The following is a 21,706-nucleotide window of genomic DNA, read 5'->3' as shown; positions in this document are numbered from 1 at the left end:
GCATCTAAAAATCTACTATTGATCCCATGCATCGTGTTTTGGGTTAGGCACATTAATACAGTTCTTGCTGAGCTTTTATATTTGTGTAGCTTTCAACATACTGATGCTGGGAGAATCTGGTATGGGTCAGTGAATGTTAAGGATGTGGACCTGCCTTTACAAATGGGTTAATAGACCTCATATTAGAAAGCATCAATTAAGTGTAACATTTGAATGAAAGTTGAACTCATTCATTTGTTTGCTCAGCTGTTCGGAGAAATATTGCATAAATGAGGTTAAAAGAGGCATTTGTTATCAATGTAACCGATATGGAAGAATTTTAGTTTAGTGAAATTATAAATGAAAACCATTGTATTCAGCACAAAGCAGTTTAGGCATCAAAATGTATTCCTTAACGTGCAGATAGACTCTTTTGTAACCAATGAAAACTTACATTTGGTTAAGGTACATTTAAAATCTATTGCAAATTCCGTATCGTATGCACGCAAATTTTGTTCATTCTACTAATGTACAGTAATGACCTCTTTAAGGCTTAAATATATGCCAAAGGAGATAAATGAGCTTTTGAGTATATCAGAATACCATAATCCTTTTGTGTAATAAATAAATACACAGGTAAAATGAAATCCCAAATCTGAATTTGCCATTAAGCATACTACTTTTTTAAAGCCTTTCTGGGGAAAGGAAAAAAAAAAAAAAAGAAAGAAAGAAAGAAAACCAACTTTCATTCTATTTATTTTCTTTCTTTCACTTTTAAATTTCTCTGATCTCTTTTAGCTTGGCACTTCTACTTTATTTAGGGAAGAGACTCATACATTATCAACGACTGCCAAATTACCCTGCATTAATGTAATGACTTTTGTGTGTGTAAGAAAGAAAGAAAGAAGCTGAGAGCCACAAATTACTTGTCTCATTTTCTCCTCATAGCTTCTACTTTACTTTTCTGTTAAAAAAACAAAACAACAAAAAACCCACTTCTGCCCTCAGAAAACCGATAGGTCATAGAAACAGAGGAACCCTTGTCTCAGGGCTCTAAACAGTGGCCTCTGTAAGAAACCTCTGCAAGATTGGTACTGATAGAGGCAAGATTGTCCATCAGAAAAATAAAAATAATATTGAAAATAATAATAATATTAATAATAAAAAAACACTATAAGCTCCGCTCAGATATGTCATGTCTGCTCAGAAGCCAAAGGAAAAGGGATGGCAACCGAGTATGACACGGGATGTTGGTTTGACCCTGGGGGTAGGTTTTGAGCACATCACGAGCACAACTCCCTTCCGCAAATCTTCGGTAAGACCCAACACGCCATGCATGCAATGTGGAGCACCCTGAGCATGCACACATCATCTTCAGGCTGTCCGATTAACTTCAATTTAACTTAATTTAAATGATTTGTTGTTGTATATAAAACATAGGACACCCCTGGGATCTGCATAGAAAGAGTTCGAATGGATTACTTGGCTTCAACTTGTGGAAGTGTCTATAGGATGCCTTATTTTGGGGGTGATTTGGCTAGGAAAACTGGGATAGATTGGCTTTCACAACATGGTGCCAAAGAGTAGGGGATGTTTATGGTGTTTTGAGTCAATTCCCGAAAATGACATCCTCAAGCTACCTGTGGAAATATGAACACTTTCTTTCTTTGTTTCTGAAATTGTTGGGCATAAGAAAACTCAGTAGATCGGTGTTTTTCCTAAGGCAGCATCCTAGAGTTATGTTTTGCTGATAATCTGAATAGTGTCAAGACTTTATGTACCTACAAAATCCTTGTATTGCTCATCTATGCAGGAGAAAATAGGCATTATCCTACAACTTGCACATATACATAGTTAACTGTAGCATGCAACAACTACAGGATCCACAGATACTAATTTACTTTTTAAATCACAAAACAAGAGCTCAGAATGCTATTTCTTTATCATTAACCTCCAGCTAGCACAGAAAGTTTCAAGGTTTATTTTGACTAGTGTCTGGGTCTCTAAGTGACAAGCTAATTAGAGGGGCATGCCAGGCTGGGCCTTGGCTAGACTACAAGAAGTTCACTTTGCAGCTGTCCACAGAGAAATCTACAACCTGACACTTGAAATTTAGCTGCACTTACCCGAAAGACTGTCATTTCTTCCAGCAAGACTTCCTCTAAGTCATGCCAAGTCTCCTTAGGAATTGAAACCACTTTAAGAACTGTTCCAATATCTGGAAAAGAAAAAAATATATATATATATTTTCAGGTGCTTAATAAGCAGACCTGTATTTCACAGCAGCCAGAGATCCTTGGTATCTTGTAACATGCAATTATTTCACATGTAAAGATTTTGAAGCTATATATCACTCAGCACTGTTCGTTCGAAATGCCAACTGATATTTAAAATAATCTCGAAAAGTACTGACTTTCAGCAGGACATTTCACTGAAATCTTTTAATTATCAAAACTCAACAGAAGCAACCAGAGGAGAAATACTACTTCAGCAGTTAAAGAAAAAACAGGACTCAAATATTATTTAAGTGACGATATAAAATGTCAGATGTTTCTGTGGCTAGACTGAAGAAGGCAAGGCACACATTTACCCAGCCATGTTATTGTCCATTTTGAAGTATAAGGTTTCTCATTTTTAGGTTAAAATGCATGTGAAGATTCTGTTAGAAGGCTCCGGATGGATATAGAAACATCTGGTGAATGTTGTTAAATGAAGCTCTTAGATCTCTTAAGTACGTGCAATCTTCCCTGTGTCAAACAATGTACCTAAGATGTATATGCCCCTTAAGGCATCTAGGTTTCTGTGTGTTAGACACTAGTCTCCACTGAGGGGTAAGAAGCAGTACAACTTGTATCTTCTGCTTTGAAATAGGTGTGTGCCAGCATTTTAACACCTTACCCTTTCACACTATTGGGATTTTTGCAATTGGCTTCAACATTAACAATCCCAATGCTCAAAATTTCAGACTCCACTTTTGTGTATATGTTTTGTGACTTAAGACCATCTTTCTTTTAAAGCTTCTGTGCCTGTGATTTTTTTTTTTTTCATAAACAGAATTATTTGGGTGAAAAAAAAACAAAGAAGAAGAAACTGGAACATTTCTAGGTTGCTACGCACCACTGCAGGCTCCCTGAAATGGGAACAACTCCAGACATGACTTTTCTTTCTAATTAGCTAAGTGTAGTGCCATGCAAATATCTCACAGAAGTAACAGCCACTTCCCTGAGGATGTTTCATGCTGTGCATTTAGTATCATTAATGGCTTAGGAAAATACAAGGCATTTTAAAATGAATAAAAGTATCAAATTAACAGAACTAACTATAAAGGTCAACATTCTCAAAACAAGCATTAAAGTATAATTGTACAAAATCAAAACATTTTTCTGGGTAGATATGAATTGAAATTTCTGATGAGAAACATCAAACTTTTCATTTCTATATTGAAAATACAGACTGAATTGAAACAAATAGATTACACTGTATGAAAATGCTATTTGTCATGTGGTGACCTTTATCTTAAAATCTATTGGTTTAATGCAAAAATTCTGATATTTCCATTTTTCTTATCTGAATTTGGATTAAAATATTCTGGAAATCTTAGAAAACCCAGTAGAACTGAGATTTTCATTTTTCCATCTGTTCCCCTTTAAGCAGGTGTTGGTTTCTGAGTATGTATTTTGGGGAGTTTAGAAAGAATTGGGTGTTTTATTCTTTTTTTTCCCCACAAAGTATCTACAGTTCTCTTTCATTAGTCCCAAATTCATAGATTCTGTTTTAAAAAGAGAAAAAAAACAGTTCTTTCTTAAAAAAACAACAAAGAACAAACTTTCTTTTTATTTAGACACTTGCATGAACAAATTAAGCTAGCAAAAGATACTAGATAAGTTGTTTTGGCAGTGGTTTATGTCATGGTTAGTCCTAGTAATTGAATATATTTAATTTAAGAAGGAGTAAGAACACTACAGAAAAAATGCAATATAAACTTGAAAATGAATAAAGAATGCCAAAAGAAAAAAAAAATCCACGTTTCTACAGCAGAATAATTCAGAAGAACAGACAATGTTGTTAAAGTTCATTCTAATAGATGAATGCATTTCCTTAATTATCTTGAGCCCAATTTGATGACTGTTCTTTTGAGGAAAATATACTGTAAGAGACATAAGGAAAACTGTGATCTAATAAATATAATAGTTTAGCAATATATGATGGCTGTATTCTGTGCTGGACTATGCCTGTCACCAGACACAGGCCATCCATGCTGTCTTCCAGAAATATAGGTGGAATTTTGATAAAACAAAGCAAGTGAAACCTGTAGAATCTGAGTGGGGCATTGAGTAGACATGAGTTCCCAGCATTATACTGTTTCCAGAAAAAAGTCTGTCTTTTAAGAGATTCCTGTAGCTGCTATATATATATATCTATATATGACTATATATATAGTTTGTTTTTATATATATATATAACTGTAGTTAGTTGGTGCTAGAGAAAGCCTCTGAGGTCAAAGATACAATATGTTAATCACTGTGGCGACTCTGATGAGGCTGCAGGTACCACAGTGGAGCTTTATCTGAGTTCTAGATCAAGTTTTACAGAGTAGTATTTCAAACAATTTCACACAAATGGAATCAGCCTTCTCCTTTAGGATCAATAGGCTCTGGTAAGTAAGATAAGATTACTGTTATTAATTTGCTTTACTGACAGATGTACCTTGACTGTGACAAATGAGCCCAAACAGCAGACGCTGAGGATATGCACTAAGTGGATATTTTAAATCCTGTTCTTTCTCATATATTTTCCAGCATTCCAGTATGATTTTATTTTTGCTGCGAAGTACCTAAGCACTCTGGTATAGTCACAGTGGGAAAGAAACTGCTTGGCCGGAGATTTCACCCACAGGAAAGGAAAATGCGACCACAGTAGATGAGCTATTAATTATGTTATGTTCAATTATCATCAACATAAAAAAAAAAAAGTGTTTCCTTAACATATTGAAGTTCAGCAGCATGTGGGAATAATGTAGATTGCTGCAGTGGCAATGGGAAAATACAGAGAAGTGTATCTAATCTGATGGGACAGACCTGCACAGAAAAATCCAGTCATATCCCAAAGGGCAAAGTTCTGGCTTTGCCACAAGTCCTGATCAACAAGGAAACTAGACTGCGACTAGAGCCACTAATCTCACCAGTTTGTCCTTTGTTTGGGGAAGACACAATATGCACTGATTGTGTATCTGTTTCCTTGTTACTTTGACTTTGAGCAGTGGTGGTTTCTGGCACAGCGGAGACAGGGCCTGAAAGTCTCAGTAAGGATAATGAGCTCAGGATATGGCACCTTTTGTCTCCCTGCGCCCAGGCCGGGGTGTCCCGACTCAGACTCTAGGCCCATGAGGAGGTAACCTCCTGCTGGAAAAAGAGCAGTTTCTATTGACAAGTGTAATGTCGCGAGAAATAATAACACTCTGCACTTATGAAGCTGTGCTTTTTGGTGTTGAAATCTTTTTTGGCAAGTGCAAGTAATAACATTTCAATACTTTTCTTACAGTTCTTGGGCACAAATAGCAATGTTGGATGGGATCCAGAGCACTTACCATGTGCCTGAATTTTAGAACTTTAGTGAATTAAATGAGTGTCCAAGTCCTCAGCTCAAAGGTAAGAGCTAGATACCATTGAGCCTTTTTCTCAGGGACATCTTGCCTGAGTGATTAGATAAGAACCGCTGCACATAATGATAACTATCTAAAAGTTATAGATCAGTTTTGAGCATGTCATCTGTACTCACTGAAGACACACAGGAACTTCTCTGTTATTATTCATCTTCATTCATTATCTTATCTAACAGAGGTCTCTAAGAAGACAGAATGAATCTCTCTCCGGAAGAGAGAACCTTTCTCACTTAAGAAGCCAAGGCATCTTTCTTAGACTGGCTGCCAAACTTAAGTGACATAAATGCCACCTCTTGTGCTTAAGATGTAGGCATAGGTGAATTGCTTATGTTTAGTGGACTAGATCCTACCCTGAATGCAGAAAGGTTTATTTTCTCACACTTCAGCCAAGTGGAGTATTGCCATTAATTATTTTTTGTGGGCCTTGTCAGGTCGTAGAAGACTTGTTGAAAGGCACAAAACATTTTCAACAGTAAGATGGCATTAAACTCGCTCGTATTGCTCAGTGGTGAAAAAAATGTGTTCTGTAAAATCATATGAAACTACTTACCAATGTTTTACACAAGAACATATTGTAACACTGGTATTTAATAACTCAGTTCACAGCTTCCAAGAGCTGGAACACTTTTTGCAGAGCTGCATTTCCTGCAGTAAATGTTCTGAATTGCTGCACATGCAGTACATTTGGTACACAAAGCTTCATCAGCTCTCAGTTTACTCATAATATATTTCAGGCATCAGCATGAAAGAGACCTTTAGATTTATTGTTTTGGAAATCTGACCCCAAGTCTAGAGCACCAAAACTGTATTTAAAGCAAGTCAGAAATTGGACTGTTATAAGACAGCCAGCCAGATAATTTTTGACCCAAGGCTGAAAAAGAACAGTGGGTTTTTTGTTTTGACATCATGATGCCAATGTCTAATTGCTAGCAATTATGTTCAATAAAAATTTGAAATACTTTTATTCAACATAACTGAGACATCAGCCGACTAATGGAAGATCATCAAAGGTGAAGGAGCAGATCCACCAATTGCTAAGCAGTACAGTTCTTCTGAGGACGCTGGGCCTAAGCACATGTACATCAGCTAATTTCTGGCCACTGTCATTTCTCATTTTTACCTTTGTGGAAGGTTGCCTTCTCAGAATGTGTATTTGTACTTTTGATAAGATGCCCAATCTATGTGATTCTGCAAATGCTTTTGAAAGGATATTATGTTTCTATTTGAGTACCAGTCTTTTTTTAAAGCACTGTGTATCTGCCAGATATCTGCATCTTAAGTAAAATGATGACTTTTCTGGCTAAAGAGCTGGGCATCTTAATGCAATACTTGAAAAACTTGAAAGGCACACAGGACATTTCCCATACCTGGAAACCTGCTTCATTCATGTTAATACCTCTTATGATGTGTTTCAAAATGAGTACCTCAAAACCTGCATTTTAATACTAAATTATAATTAATAGGGTAAGATATTTCTAATAAGTTCCCTAATAACAGTAGTTGAAAAGAGAGCAGTTTGATCTTACTCCAGCTGGCAAAGCTCCTAAAGAATGAAGCTGTGCAGGCCATAGCTTGAACCTGTAACAGAGAATCCTTATGCAACACAAAGGCTTCCCCACACACACAGTTTTGAGTCTTGCCCCAAATTTCCACACATATACACTGGAATGTAAATCAGTGTTCCGTCTTTCAGATTATGAAACTTTATCTTATCTGTACCTCCATAATGCATAGAGTGCAGATTCAAGAATTCTCACCTGTGCCAATGAACATCACATCATACTGGCCATCCTCTGCATCAACTCGATCTACTACTATCTGGGTGAATTGGTAATCCACATCTGTTTTGATCATGATTGGACGGTTGTTGATAGGGAAAACTGGGTTGTACATGGCTGGATGACTTCTTGCAAATGTTATAACTTCATCAGGAAGGTCCTTAGTAGAATCAAAGCCTCCAAAAGTTTTACTGGGACACTGAGAATAAAAAAGAGAATTTTATTACTGATCAATAGAAACATTAGAAATCCATTCACTTGCAATCATCCCAACTTCTTCAGTCTAAAATAAAGTATGGCATGGGATCTAATTGTTTCATGATAGGCAGCAACAATTAATTCTGCCCCTAATGTCTCTGTTGTATTTATTTGTTTATTTATTTATCTGTCTAGTCTGGATTTAAATCAATACAGTTAACAGAATGTAAATGATCAGCATACATCATTTTTCTTACTATTATACAGTGAAAATGGATTTTCACTAATTTACTGATTAATATTAATCTTTAATTGGCAGAAGAAAGAAACCCTGAATTTTCTAGAATCATTCTGTACAAGACCAGCAAGTTCAGTATTTGTTTATCTATACCACAGAAAATTAATCAACCATGCCATCACCCTGGTTTCAAAGTATCCTCTTCTGATGTTGACTGTAAACCAATTCTTTTCCTAGGCTGTTGAATCAAAGCCTTAACTGCCAGGACAATTGCCTGTTCTGCTGACTTTTAAAGCTCCTGATTGTCTCAACATAGCTGTGTCATCCATGTAGCCCTGATAACATGGATCCTGTTACACTAAATTATGTCTACGGATATTCTAATTTCAGCAGTTAGGAAACAATTTGGCTAAATGTGACGTATTATTTACATCTACATGAGCTACACGCCCTGGGGTCCCTTTATCTTGCAGAGGAAAGGCACAATTTATCTCATCTTAAGTAAGTCAGTAAGTGTAAAATAAGTCAAATGAACCATGTCCTGAATATGTCTCTTTTCCCTCCATTGATTCTAAAGAAAGCCTCATGTGACCAGCAGCTGTTGCTGCTGATACTGTGGCTATGTAGGGCTAGGTGAGATAGCTCTGAAACAGGTCCTAATTAGTTGTCTGTATCCTTTACTGTCCTGCACTACACAATAATGGAAAATTTAGTGTCCACTTGTGATTAAGCTGTTTCTGGTCCCTTTGAAGTAATACAATAAAGAGTCCCTTGCCCACCTTCTGTCATCATGGGTGAGCCAGTCACTTTTGCCTCTATAGTCTGGGAAATCTGCCATCGTCCTCCCACCATGAGCAAAAAAGTGGAGGCTGAGAAGGGAAGAAGAGGTAGGACCGTGGCTTTGACCTCCATGAAATCACTCCTTCCCTTTCGCTTACCACAGTTCCCTATGGGAAGACTCTAGGACTTCAGGTAGTTACCATTATTTGCCCTTGTCTTTTTTACAGAATTTCTAAGTATTTCATGAACAATTAGATCTTACTTCAAAGTAAGCATTATTAATAGTAGAACGGATAAGGAAAATGAGCCATGAAAACATTAAATCACTAGTCCAAAGATACAGAGCAGAGAACTTAGTGTCCCTAAGTGCTAATCTTTTCTTAGATATCTATTTCAGACACATACAACTGTGAAACCCAGTTGACAGTGATTATGTTCACAGTATTTGAACCTAAAATATAAACAGCTGATGTTAAAATGCTCTAGATAATTTGCCTTTTACTTACACATATAGAATATCTAGCAAATAAATTAAAAACCTAGAGGACAACATGGTATTAAGCAAGAACCCAGACCTTGCAGGATGCTCAGCAGAAGAAATCGATTGTCTTTGCTATCACCTTGATCCAGATTATTAATAATTCATCAGAAATGAAATTAAAAAATCAATGTCATCAAAAAGAGTAGTTGGTATATGCAGCAGAGGGACACTTCAAGCACACAGATATATAAGGTGTAAATAGTCCCTTTTTGTCATATTTGTAAGTAAGCAAATTCCAGCCTTCTGCTCCATTACGTGGCATGGAAGGGAGGAAGGGAAGAAAGGAGGAAGGAACTTTTCATTAATGTATGTGGAGCAGAATAAACAAAACTAAGAAAACAAGTTAGTCACTCACTTTATTGGGTCAATTTTTCTCAGTCTTTTTATTATTATATATTCTTGCTCTTTCATACTGAAATATTATCCAGATATAATCAGATAGGCTTTTCATAATCATTGGCCAAGCCATAGTTTGTCTTAAAATTTGTGTTTAAAATTTGACACTTCAATTTCAAAGTTTGCTTCAGATCTGGATTAATTTTCTAACTATAGTTCAATACTAATTACTCAGATTAATTAGATAATGATTAACTAGATAATTTATGTAAAGTGTTTTAAGTAGAAAAAATCACTACACAAGTACTAAGTATTGTTAATTGCAGCTGGGCAAACACTGAAAAACAGTAAATGAATATTCATTTCAATTTTAAAGTAAATGCATTTCAGCTGTGTTTCAATGGCTTGGATATTTACTTTCTGGGTCATTTTCTAAGAGAGGATTTTACTGGCAGCAATGTTGCTCAAGATGTATTTTATGCAGAAAAAAATCACATAAAACTAGCATTAGTTTCCATGTATTTAAATGAGAAACCTGATTCTAAGGACCAGACTACTGTTTGGATGCTTTACTTTTATGAGAATAGAGAATGACAGTAATTTTGTGTCTTTAAATCTAAAGCTCATTACCTAGACTAGACTGTGGCTCACATTCATCCCACCCCTCCTTAGGAACCTGGCTGAGATCCTGAAATCAAAAATCTATCTGCCATAACTCCCTCTCTTGTCACTAGAGTGAAATGGGCTTGTAGAGGAATCTCAGCCCACATAAAATCTGAGTTGTCCTGGAGAGAAAAGCCCTGTCACGTCACAAAGCCAGGAAAAGCCACAACATGAAGATATTATCTTTGTTGCTAATGACAAGACTGCTTTTGATATCAGTTGGTGCAGCTCAAGCTAATGGGCTAAGCACCAGAACTCATGTTTAATCACCTGACTGATCTCAGTGATATCAAAAAAACAAACTATTCTGGTGCCTTAAGTTAGGCATGAATATGGATAATATGATAAAGTTTGGAGAAATGAGCCCTATCTTGGATTCAAGTAGAGTCAAAAGAACCCTTACACTTAACATCCATTGGCCCTCAGTGTGCTATGTAGAGTTTTTGATCACTTTAGAAAAATTAGCTAGGATATAACCTAACTGACCTATTAACAAATTCAACATAATAAATCCAAAGCTACAGCCATTCACTTTGATATCAGTAGGAACAAAAGATGCTTTGCTCATAACTGAAGATAGACTCTTGGTACCATAAAGTAGAGAAAATTTGGGTTCTGAATTCACCGAAAGTCAGATATGAATTTATAAGATAAAAGATATATATAAGGAATCCTCCCTCCTCTCCCAAATAATGTTCAAGGGTTAAAAAAAGAAAAAAAAATCTATAGAATTTAACGGAAAAATCCTGGCAACTCCTTTGTAAAATGCAGAGGCAGATGAAATGAAGCTGATGTAGAACTGTTTACAAAGATTTCTGACTTTTAAAAAGAACCATTAATTTTCCTTTTCTTTACACATACTAGGCAAGTCACCAGATGCTCAAGCAGGTTATTGGCATCTCACCTATGACATTCATCAGATAATTCAGCACTGTAAAAGTACAATCTGGAACTGGATCACTGTAAGAAGCTCAGGTTTTATTTCTCCCTTCCCTTTCCCTGCTTTTGGAAAAGGAAACCACAAGACTGACATCTCAAGGAACTTCAAAAATCTTTTTCCTGTATTCTCAACAGATCTTCAAAGACATCAAAAACAAATCAGATTTTATCACTTTAGAAACAAAAAGCTCAGTCTGAGCCAGAAACACCTCTAATTTTAAAACTCAGTTTTATCCTGTTAATACAAGAGAATGATTTCAGCAACTGCAAGAACAATAATGCACTAAGCGGTAGACATCAGCATTAGAGTCACTGGCAGTGAGCTGGGAGAAACTGCTGGCCTCAACCGCTCCTTTATCACTTTACTTGTGAATTTTATTAGGGTATTTTTTTTTTGTAAAATTCTAAGTGTAAAATCCATCCCAAGAAGATAGCTAGAAAAAGTGTATATATTACTAGACTATATTTCACTATTTTGGCAAAAGATCTGGTGGCTTAGGCCATTGGCCTAGAAGCTGGATTCAGGTCCCTGCTTTCCAACTTGTTATACAAGCAACACAAAAAATATCTACTCCTTCACATTTTCCAAAGGGACATAAACAATACTTTTTTTTTTTTTTTTTTTAATCTGACATTTCAGCATTAACTACAGTGATTAGGAAAAAAAAGTTCAGCACCACATGAGGAAAGAAATTTCTCTTGATGCTGCAGAGCTTGTGTTTTAACTCTGGAAAAAATTAGGAATCCCTTTAGCAGTCATACGCAGGGAGAGAGGAGTGCTGTGTAATCCAGCTGCCAGGCAGCCATTGTTTTCTTCTGTGTAGGAAGTAATTTCATTAGGCTAAACATATATATTGTCTAACTGCTGGAAATTAGTTGAAAGAACAGTTGAAAGAAAGTTGACAGAATTAGTTTGAAAGAACAATTTTAAAAATATCAAACAAAAATAAAAATCTGGTAATTTAAAAAGCATACTTTTAAAAGAATGTTATGGGCAGATGTGTATATATACATATATATGTGTATGTGGACATACATACATACATACATATATATATATATATATGGATTAAATCCTCAGCAATGAGATTCCAGGGTTTAAATGGGCCAAGTCTATTTATATCTGTCGAGGAATTATCCCAATATATATTTGTGTGTATGTGTGTGTGTGTGTGTGTCTGTGTGTCTGTGTGTCTGTGTGTCTGTGTGTATTTTTTTTTCATAAGTGCCCTGTCTTCTTAGACTAATAGCAATGTTGGAGACAGTGGAATACTTCTAGAACCGCATGGCATCAGAAGTCGGGGAATTGCAGATATGGGTGTCTTATAGCACCGATGTTTTAGTCATTCATAGATCAGAAACAACAACAAAAGTCAAAACAAAGAATAATAATAAAAAAAAATGCTAGTGGAAGTCATTACAGTCATTCTATCATCCATGGCAGAAATATCTGTCTTCTGTACTGAATTCAATGGTGAGAACAATTGCATATTTATTAACAGCTAGGCAGATGCTCTGTTTTGTATTCATTCTCAGTGAGAATGTTTCAGTCAATATCTGGAACAAGTACAAATTCCAAAGACAGAATAATGCAGAGCGATTTATTAAATGTTTGACCTTCAGCAAAGGCCTTCAGCCACTGCTCAAATGTCTCCTGAAGTTAATATGAATGACCAAATCAAAGCCCAAATGAAGCCACTAGCTCCTTCTAAATCTTCGTGCTTTAGAAGAAATCAGTAAATTCTGGACCCAGGGAAATTGTTGATTTTCCCTTACGCCACTCTGTCTGCACCACTATCTCTTTCTGTTTCTTTCTTGGATCTCAGCTCAAGGACCATGTAATGTGTGAGAATATTTTCCATGGTTTTCTCTTTTTAGATTACTGGGTTTCCTAGGGTACTCACAGTTCCTGGCCGTGGATACGGCACTCGCCCTTGGTATGGGACCCACTGGTAGTTGGGGCCGTCTCTGTGAGCATAGGGACCCAGGAACACCCTCCTCACGTCCGTCATGCTGTACATACACACCGCCGACCCCTTGAAGATATTACTAAAAACCAGGGGAGAAGAAATCAAGTCAAGTTCTTTAAATTATCTGTCAGTTTAATCAAGTAGGAGAGCTGTGGGAATAGCAGCTTGTTGCTTTCTAATTTATTACATGTGCTGATTATCAAAACTCTGACATGCTCTCAGAGCAATCCAACTCACCTCCTGCAAAAGTTCAGCAGAACTGATACAATCTCCCAGATATTTTGCTAAGCATATGGCTGCTATTCCACTATTTAAAGCATACTGTCCCCTTAAGGCCAAAGCCCCAACTTGAGCAAATGTCAACAGGCCTGTCTCTAGCACTCTATTCGATTCTTTCCTTTACTTCCCATTTTTTTTCTTTTTTCCTTTTTTTCTTTTTTTTAGTGTTGTCTTTCGTCTTTTGGGCAGCACACACGCAAACTGCAGTGCTATTTCTTACCTTGAGGTTTCTCACTGAAGACAGTAAGCACTTGCAAATCTCCCTCTTCTATGCATAGTTATCTCTAGAAACATTCTTTCTATTTAAAAACTAAAATCTTTGTCCTTCATAGATAAATGTAGCAAGGCTCTCTGCCACCAGCACTGCAGACTTTTCTCAGGCCAAGTATAACTTTGTCCAACCAAAACATTCAAGCCATAGTTAGGTACGGTGAAGCAACGCAACTCTGAAAGATTTTTACATTTTCCAGATTTCAACAATATTTTACTAATACCTTGCTGAGTAACCAATTTCCCACATGAGAGTTTTTCACTTTTACCCCTCCCCCAAATAAGCAATATTGAAGCCTTGTGTTATTTTCCCGGGTCTCTGTGGGAAGGTCTCCACTATTACAAGCCAATTCAAAGGCAGGAACAGCCGGAGGAACTGATAGTCCTTGTGATTACTTGGTTCATAGTGATGATGTACGTTGCTCACAAGAAAAGAAACTTAATTCATTATTGCTTACTGCCACCGACTTCTCAGTTCAAAGGTTAAGCAAATTTTGTTGCCTAAAAACATTTTTAACAAAGAGACCTCTTTAAAACAAGCAGCCACCCAAGTTTCCCTGCAGGTAAAATGATACGCTCTGTACCTGGAAGTTGTAAACACTCCATAGACTATGGGACTTTTAGGGTCTTTTGAGTTCATTAGAAACACATCCTCTGTAACAATAACAAGACAGGGAAAAGAGAAAAAAAATGTTAATTTCTGTATTGGCAATACCAGAAAATGTTCCTGTATTTCAAAGCTGCCACTTACGTAGTTCATCAAAGTGTGTGTCAATGCCGTTGGGTCCTGGCACAGAACAGATCAGGCGTGCTTTCAGGAAGGTTGTCCACTTGTTAACAAGGCTCCTGTGTCCACCAAAGTCATTCTAATAAGAAAAGGATTCTGCATTAACATCTTGTAACAGTCTTTGCTTGAAATCTCCACTGAATACAGACAAAATACCTTAAATAATCACAAGATGCTGTTTGTAGAAAACATAGAAAAGAATTCAAAGTTTACATAAGAAAAACATTGTTATCAAGGACATAATTCTGAATAACTTTTCTTTTACACGGTATCACTATACAATTCATAGTATCACTGTACAGTTGATATCATTTCAAAAAAAAAAAAAACCCTCCTTATATATTCTAAAATATGCAATGTTGGAGAGAGACCGACAGACAGGCAGAATATTTTGCTCCAGGTTTCCCATCCAGCCACATCCTAGTAAGGTTTAAGGGGCTTATTATCCTTAATTGGGGAGCAACAAAGGAGAAATATAAGTTATGCATGCAGAAAGTATATAAAGATGCCAGAATGGTGGGATCAGATGCATAGCTGCAAAACTTGGAGCAGAAGAACACCAGGGACTCCATACATATGGGGTAATTGGTTTTCAAGCAGCTATGTCTGGACTTGAGGAGATAAACTGAAATTGTGCCTATGGATTTACACGAAATTTTACTGTAAACACCATAGTTGCCAAAGCTATATAACATTTATGAATGTCACTTAATTCGTAGAAGTCTTTTCTAAAGTCTGTCAGAAAAGTATCTGGATGTTTATCAGGGCGGATGGATGAATCAATCTGGAATCATTAAGGCTTCTGAGTTGTTACCTATTTATAGAACTTAGCTTAAATAACTATTTTTTAAATCTTCCCTTGCCTCTGTTTAAAAAATTTTTCACTACTGTGGGAATGGAAAGGTATTAACATTCCTCTAAAAAGTAATTTCTTCAAATGTTTTTGGCCTACCTGGAAGTATCACATTTCCTGTAAAAGATTGTGTCTTCCTCAGACACATTTTGAGCTTCAAAAGATGCCTATGGTTTTTTAAACATAACATCACAGTTTGTGAAGCTTCCCAGAGGACAACTGAATAGTACACCTTAGTGTGTGTTATCCCATAACTGCTTTTGACTCTGCATGATCACTGCTTTATTACAGTGCCACTGTTAGTACATGAGTTTACAGGCAAGGAAATGCAGTTACTAAATCACTCTCAAAGTGTCCAAGTATATTCAATCTCACACTAATAAGTCATCATTTTACCTTACAGATCTGCCCTATTCTGGCATGAGTGGCTTTTCCAGTGTGCTCTCCATCAATTGCATTTTCACGGAAGAAGAAATAGATTTTGTCATCTTCTGGGTTGTCGCTCTCTGGTATCAGGTGAACACTAATAAATCTAGGATCTGAGAAAACAATGCCATTGTGCATGTTACTGTTCCGTGAATTATATCACTTGCCTTCCTTACATGAACAAATTGTGACTTTGCTTGATTGTGACTTCACCAAGAATCAACCACTATATTACATGGCAAATATGCCCATATTAGGTACATTATGCACAGTTACATATAAGAGACGTTTACATTCCTCTTATCTCTTTGCCGTAATCAACTCTGCTTTTGGAAATAGACCCGCAGCCTAGAAAAGTATGATCAAACCAAAAGAACTAAAAAGTGCCATCTCAAACCTCAAACTTCAGTTTCTCATGTTCCTGTGCAACACAAATCACCATCTTACATGTTTTGCTCTGCATTAGCTTACAGGCAAGCCACGTCAACGCACACCACCACTCATCTGCAGCTCACCGAGCCAATACATTTTTGTTTGACACTGTCTACTTCCAAACTATCATCCCTCTGGGAAAACCCAACATTTTTTGTTTTGTTTTCAGAAGAGAAGTATAGCTGTGAATTTCTGTGGGGGAAAAAAGAAAAATCTTTTCAAGATTGTCGAAATACTATGTCATCTTTTTTAGATTGTTGTCACAGAAAATGGTTGTTTCCTGACAATTACGGTGACACCATTATTTGATGATGAAGAAGAAATATCAACAAATGAAAATACATAAAATTAAGACAAACTGATTGGTTATGTGAAAATGGTGGTAAGAAATTTTGGGAGAGAAATCTGTGTAAATCGTAAAAGTATGTTCATACCACTGATGAATCTGGCTCATCACTTTATTCTACTGAGATACTTCAGCTGATATCTTTCACTATATTTAGAAAAAGAAGATTTACCAATCTGTTTTACAACCAGTTTACATCCTGCTGAGATAATTGTGAACTGTATTTAACTACTCATAGCCCTGTTCCTATGTAAAATTATTAGCTGTTTTAGTGTCTTGTGCTAGCCTCTTTTCAGTGCAAGTTTATTGCCCCATCGTCATGGAAATAGTGAACTGTATTTTGTTTTGCCAGTTTACACTCGCTGTCCCATTAAATTCATTGCCTTATTAAGATGATAGTGCTTGCAACCAGCTTATTTTGGTATATTAATATATATGCATGTATGTGTTTAGATGTGTCTATCATATAGGCACATATGGCATCATTTTGTATATACACTGGTTATAACAGCCTTCACATGAAACTACATGAGCTAGGTAATAAATGGGACTTCATGCCTTTCGGATCACATGGCAAAGAATGGCCATACTGGCGCAGACCAAAGGATTACTCAGACCTGTACACAGACTCCAACACTGCCCAAAAGCTACTACCGGGGAAAAGTAACGATACGGTAAGTGCATATGCTAATTTCCCCGGATAATCTTCCAGCCTCCAGCTATTTTCCATGCAGCTAATTCCCTGAGCCTTGCTGGTTTCTCTGTACTTAGCAACTCTCAACAGATTTTTCATCCAGGTATCTGAACAGACTCTTCCTGAGCCCACGTAAACTTCCAGCATTCACAGTATCCTTTGGTAATTTGTTCCTCAGGTATACAAGCTAAAGAAATAAAACCTACTTCTGATCTCTAGCTTTGAACATGGATCCTACTAGCTTCATCTGATGCCTCTTAGTTCCTTTACTGGAAATATCCACAGCGTTCAAGACGTGGATGAATAGTGCAATTAACAGGGCTATAATAATGTTCTTTGTTGAATTCTCTATTCTTTTTCTATTAATTTCTAACATTTAATATGTTCCAGTAATACCTTCCTGAGGAATAAGCTGACATTTTCAAGGAACTTTATGTGCTATAAACCCAGAAATTCACTCTTTGTTGGTAAAACTCAGTCCACAGCCCATCGTTTTATATGTGAAGATAGGCATGTTCTTCCTCATGGTTTTCCCTGTGGTTTATCACTACATCTTTCATCAAGATTAATTTAATTTGTCATTGGAATGCTTAGCTACTCAGTTGCATAAGATCCTTTTGTAATTCTTTGCAGTCTTCCTTTGTCTCGCTATGCTGAAAAAAGAAATTTTCATCAGAAAACTTTCTCATCTTGCTGCTCAACCTTTTTCCAGGTCATATGTTGAACAACAGAGGCTCAGAACATAACCATGTGGAACTCTATTACCTATTCTCTAAATTAGACCTTTTTAGACATTTGAAACCATTAAATATCCATAAGAAGATAAAGCTCTCCATCCCACAGGATCAGCAGCTTAAGCTACCCAATTCCCTTCCGTTCTTTCTAGCATGCATCCAATAGCCTTTACATTACACTGATATGAGGGCCAGGGTAAATAATACTTAGACTATATCGTAACAAGAGTAATATCTGTTATTCTTTGTATAATCTACCAGGGCTTTGAATGGAACTTGTTTCACAGGAAACATAGACCACAGCTTAAAATCTTCATAGTCCATGAAAAGATACATCAGAGGAAGAGGACACCTGTTAGAAGACACCGGTCCAGGCTGCTGCATCTGGAGTACTTTTGGCCTGAACACACAGAGCTGTTTTTTTTTTTTTAACAATCTTAAGGTCTTAATGGAAGGGGTAAAAAAACATTCAACCAAAACTTAAATACATTCCCAAATGGTAAAATGATTTGTCTCTAGCACAATGCATTTTGTAAATCACAAGATATCAAATTCTAAAATAAATCAGGCATCAAAAATCTAACTTTACACTGCCCTATGAAGATCCCACAGGGAGTCCTATTCAAGTCAATAATATTGCTGATATAGTAAGGGTTATATAAACTTGCCCTCAGTTAGCATATTATTATTCTTTTCTTTCCCTCTCACACTTTTGCAAGTGAACCTGGAACACTTAAGGAGCATAGCATATAAAAGAGGATTGATAGAAGAACAATGGAAAAACAGTAAAAATATTGAAAATATATATTTAAAATTATTCTAGTAGAGTGGTGGCACAGAAGAAGGGTATGTGGAAGTTATGTGGAAGGTTGATAATTTAGGCCATAGAGAGGTGTATATGCTTTTCCATACTTTTTTTTTTTTTTTAAGCAGTGCCCATCTGCAAGGAAATCAGATTTTCAATTAATGATTAATAATCCTAACTACATGCATGTGAATAAAACCTCCACACAGCCTCATATTAGAGCATCTCTTCTGTATATCTTGGAACAGTTTCTGTGGAATTACACTGGTGTCTCTTACTGAGCAAACTTCAGGCTCTTTTGCCACCTGGTTAAATCAATTTGTGTTAGTGAATGAGAGAGTGGTCCTTCATGTTATAGAGCCATTGCTCTTGTTACCTGTTTCTTTTTGTTTATTTGTTTTTTCCTCTTCTATGTAACATATTTCTGTCTACGTAATGAAGCAAATGAAAGGAGGTAACATGTGGTCCACAGTATATAGAAACAGGTATTATTCCTTTTTGTTCAGGATGGCTATACTGATTCCATAAGCAAAGCCATGACTGCATGCGTGTGTGTATGTCTGTGCAGAGGGAGGGGAAAAAATTTTGTCGATAATTTAGTAGGTTATAAAGCTAAGGACTAGGCAGAGGGCGTTAGCAATCTGCAGCGTGTTCTTTATCGCTCCGTTAATCGAGGCGCTCTGTCCTGCCTGAGGCTGGATGCACGCTAGCATTTAACTCTGGGGCTTCGGCCCATGCTTACAACGGGCTGTTTCGGGTCACGATGAATCAATCAGCCAGATGGCCAGCAGTCACGCGACAGCACTCTCTGCGGACTGCGAAGCGTTTTGGTATCGCTCTTGGAGGCAGCGAAGGGGGCTGCTGTCCCCAGATGAAGGACTTATACTTGACTCTCCTAATTGTTCACCCGTGCAGCAGAAGACAGACTGTCACCCATGAATGTGCGTGTTCGGGTATCGAGGCTACCCTGCCGTACCCTGCCAAATTAAACGTGCTCGGTATTGAGGGCTCCCCACGGAAAGTTTAAAATAATTCAGTCAGGCCTGACCTATTTCATACATTCAAAGCAGCTGCATAAGACGTGCTGGAATGAACTTCAAGCAGTTTTACTGAATGGCAAGTGGAACTTTGATGCGAAACCACTGGCAGCAATGGTAAACGCTGATGTACTGCAGCTATTGTGGATAGATAGGATGACTTCAAATTTCTGTATATGAATTGCAGGGTCTTCTGAGACCCCCAAACTGCCTCCAATCAGTGAAACACTCAAATATTCTTACGACAATCCAGCATGTTCTTGTTTAAAACCAGTCTCTAATTGTCTCAAAGGTCCAGAAAGCACATTCAGTGAAAATGAATTTAAGAAATTACTTGACGTCAAATAGTTTACAATGATTCATTGTTAGAGCAAAAAAAAAAAAAAAAAAAAAACACGCATACAAGCAAACAAAGTGGAAGAGTGTTTTAAAAAATAGCATACATCAAACAAGCATGTCTGAAACATGTTTAAGCATGATCAAAGGGAAACAAAGCCACAGTATAAACACGATCAAAATAAAATTACATCCAAAACCACTTCTGTGATCTTGCAGCCAATGTGAGCAGGATAAAAATAAGAAAATTAAGATTTTGATTTAAAACAATAACCATGAAGAAGCAAATTATTAAAGAACACACCTTTTTCAGGCTCCTTTCTCCAATTGTCTTCACTGTGGAGCTATTTCTCAGCTCCCACGCAACACCTTCCTAGCACCACTTTTTGCATGCCCTTCTGCAATTACCAGCTCTGCAGACGTTTCATTGGCAGCAGCCCATTAAACTGTCCTTCATGAGAAATCTGGCTCCTTCTGAAAATGACACCTTGGTCCAGCTGCCTCTATGATTTATACACCATTGTTTGCTTAGTTAAGTAATGGAAACATGTTTTGCTTGTCTCAGCACTTCAGGTTCAGGAAAAGCAAAGGAAAATCGATCTGCATTTGTTCCTTTACAAATGTTATTCTTTAGCAGTAACAACCATGTGCACACACACAAAACAATAGCAAGAAATGATGAAAGTCAGAAATTGTATTTTTAACTGAACTGCATTAGCATATTAATGAAGATATATAAACCAGAAGACACAGCTATTACCTTTAGCTGTCAAGATTGAGTAAGTGTAAGCTGAAGGAACAGAAGCTAGGGTCATCTTTTCATCGTTTCATAGAAGTAAAAGGGTAGTTCTCTCAGGAACTGTTTTGTAAAGACTTTCAACTGGATGCCCCTATTACTGTATATTTACGGTCAAAATGACTAATTTACCATTTCACAGCAAGGAAATTCTAGGAAACTAGGGAAATTTTACGCTCAGTAAAACTGCAATTACTATAATTTAATGATAATTACTGGAGGGTGACTAGGGCCCTGGAACTAGCGAATCTTAAATAAAAAATTCAACAACAAGAGAAAGAGACAGCCACTCAGACTTCATACACACATATAGTGCCTGTCCACTGAGACTCAACATCATCAGAGAAGCAAGCATCATCCTCAGACAATACAGACTTGAAATCATAGCTAGCTCTATTACCCATGGACAGGAAGACTTACAGCACCAGTCCCAAATGTGCACAGCAAAGCTGTAAGCCATTGTGGCTTTCGGAAAGGTCACCAGAGGACAAAGCTTTTAATATATTATGAGAGAGCTTTGCTTTGTGCTTTTAAACACTCCACTGTAGTTTACAAAATGCCAAAGCTTTTAATGGTGTTCTTCTGAAGTCCCGTCATTTTAATTCTTCAACTCACATAAGCCTATTGTTGCCAATAAGTCAAGCAGACTTAATGGACCTCTCATGGATTCACAGTTCACTGTTAAGCTCCTCTACCACGCTGATGGCATCAGACCACATCCTAAAAGGTGGCTCTCAAAGAATACTCTTTGCACAAGGGATATCTTGTGGCTGTTATGGAACTAATATGAGGATTTTGTGGCAACTTGCTTTCAAACGCTTTCACAG

General features: G+C 37.0%; 1 protein-coding gene across 3 annotated transcripts in view; it reads right to left on the bottom strand.

The window, feature by feature from the left end:
• The window catches only part of SEMA3A (semaphorin 3A), a 331,409-nt gene that overhangs the window by 22,423 nt on the left and 287,280 nt on the right, over positions 1-21,706 (bottom strand). For all 3 annotated transcript variants that reach the window (XM_026119328.2, XM_026119327.2, XM_026119326.2), the window contains 6 exons: positions 15,670-15,812; positions 14,385-14,499; positions 14,218-14,287; positions 13,019-13,163; positions 7,399-7,618; positions 2,106-2,197 (listed from right to left, as the gene is read on the bottom strand). In XM_026119328.2, coding sequence (XP_025975113.1) covers positions 2,106-2,197; positions 7,399-7,618; positions 13,019-13,163; positions 14,218-14,287; positions 14,385-14,499; positions 15,670-15,812 — 785 coding nt within the window. The remainder of the gene's footprint in view (positions 1-2,105; positions 2,198-7,398; positions 7,619-13,018; positions 13,164-14,217; positions 14,288-14,384; positions 14,500-15,669; positions 15,813-21,706) is intronic.

This window comes from Dromaius novaehollandiae, chromosome 1 (genome assembly GCF_036370855.1).
Source record: "Dromaius novaehollandiae isolate bDroNov1 chromosome 1, bDroNov1.hap1, whole genome shotgun sequence".
Taxonomy (NCBI): Eukaryota; Metazoa; Chordata; class Aves; order Casuariiformes; family Dromaiidae; genus Dromaius; species Dromaius novaehollandiae.
Note: the sequence above shows the minus strand (reverse complement) of the source record. Positions and strands in the feature narration are given on the sequence as shown.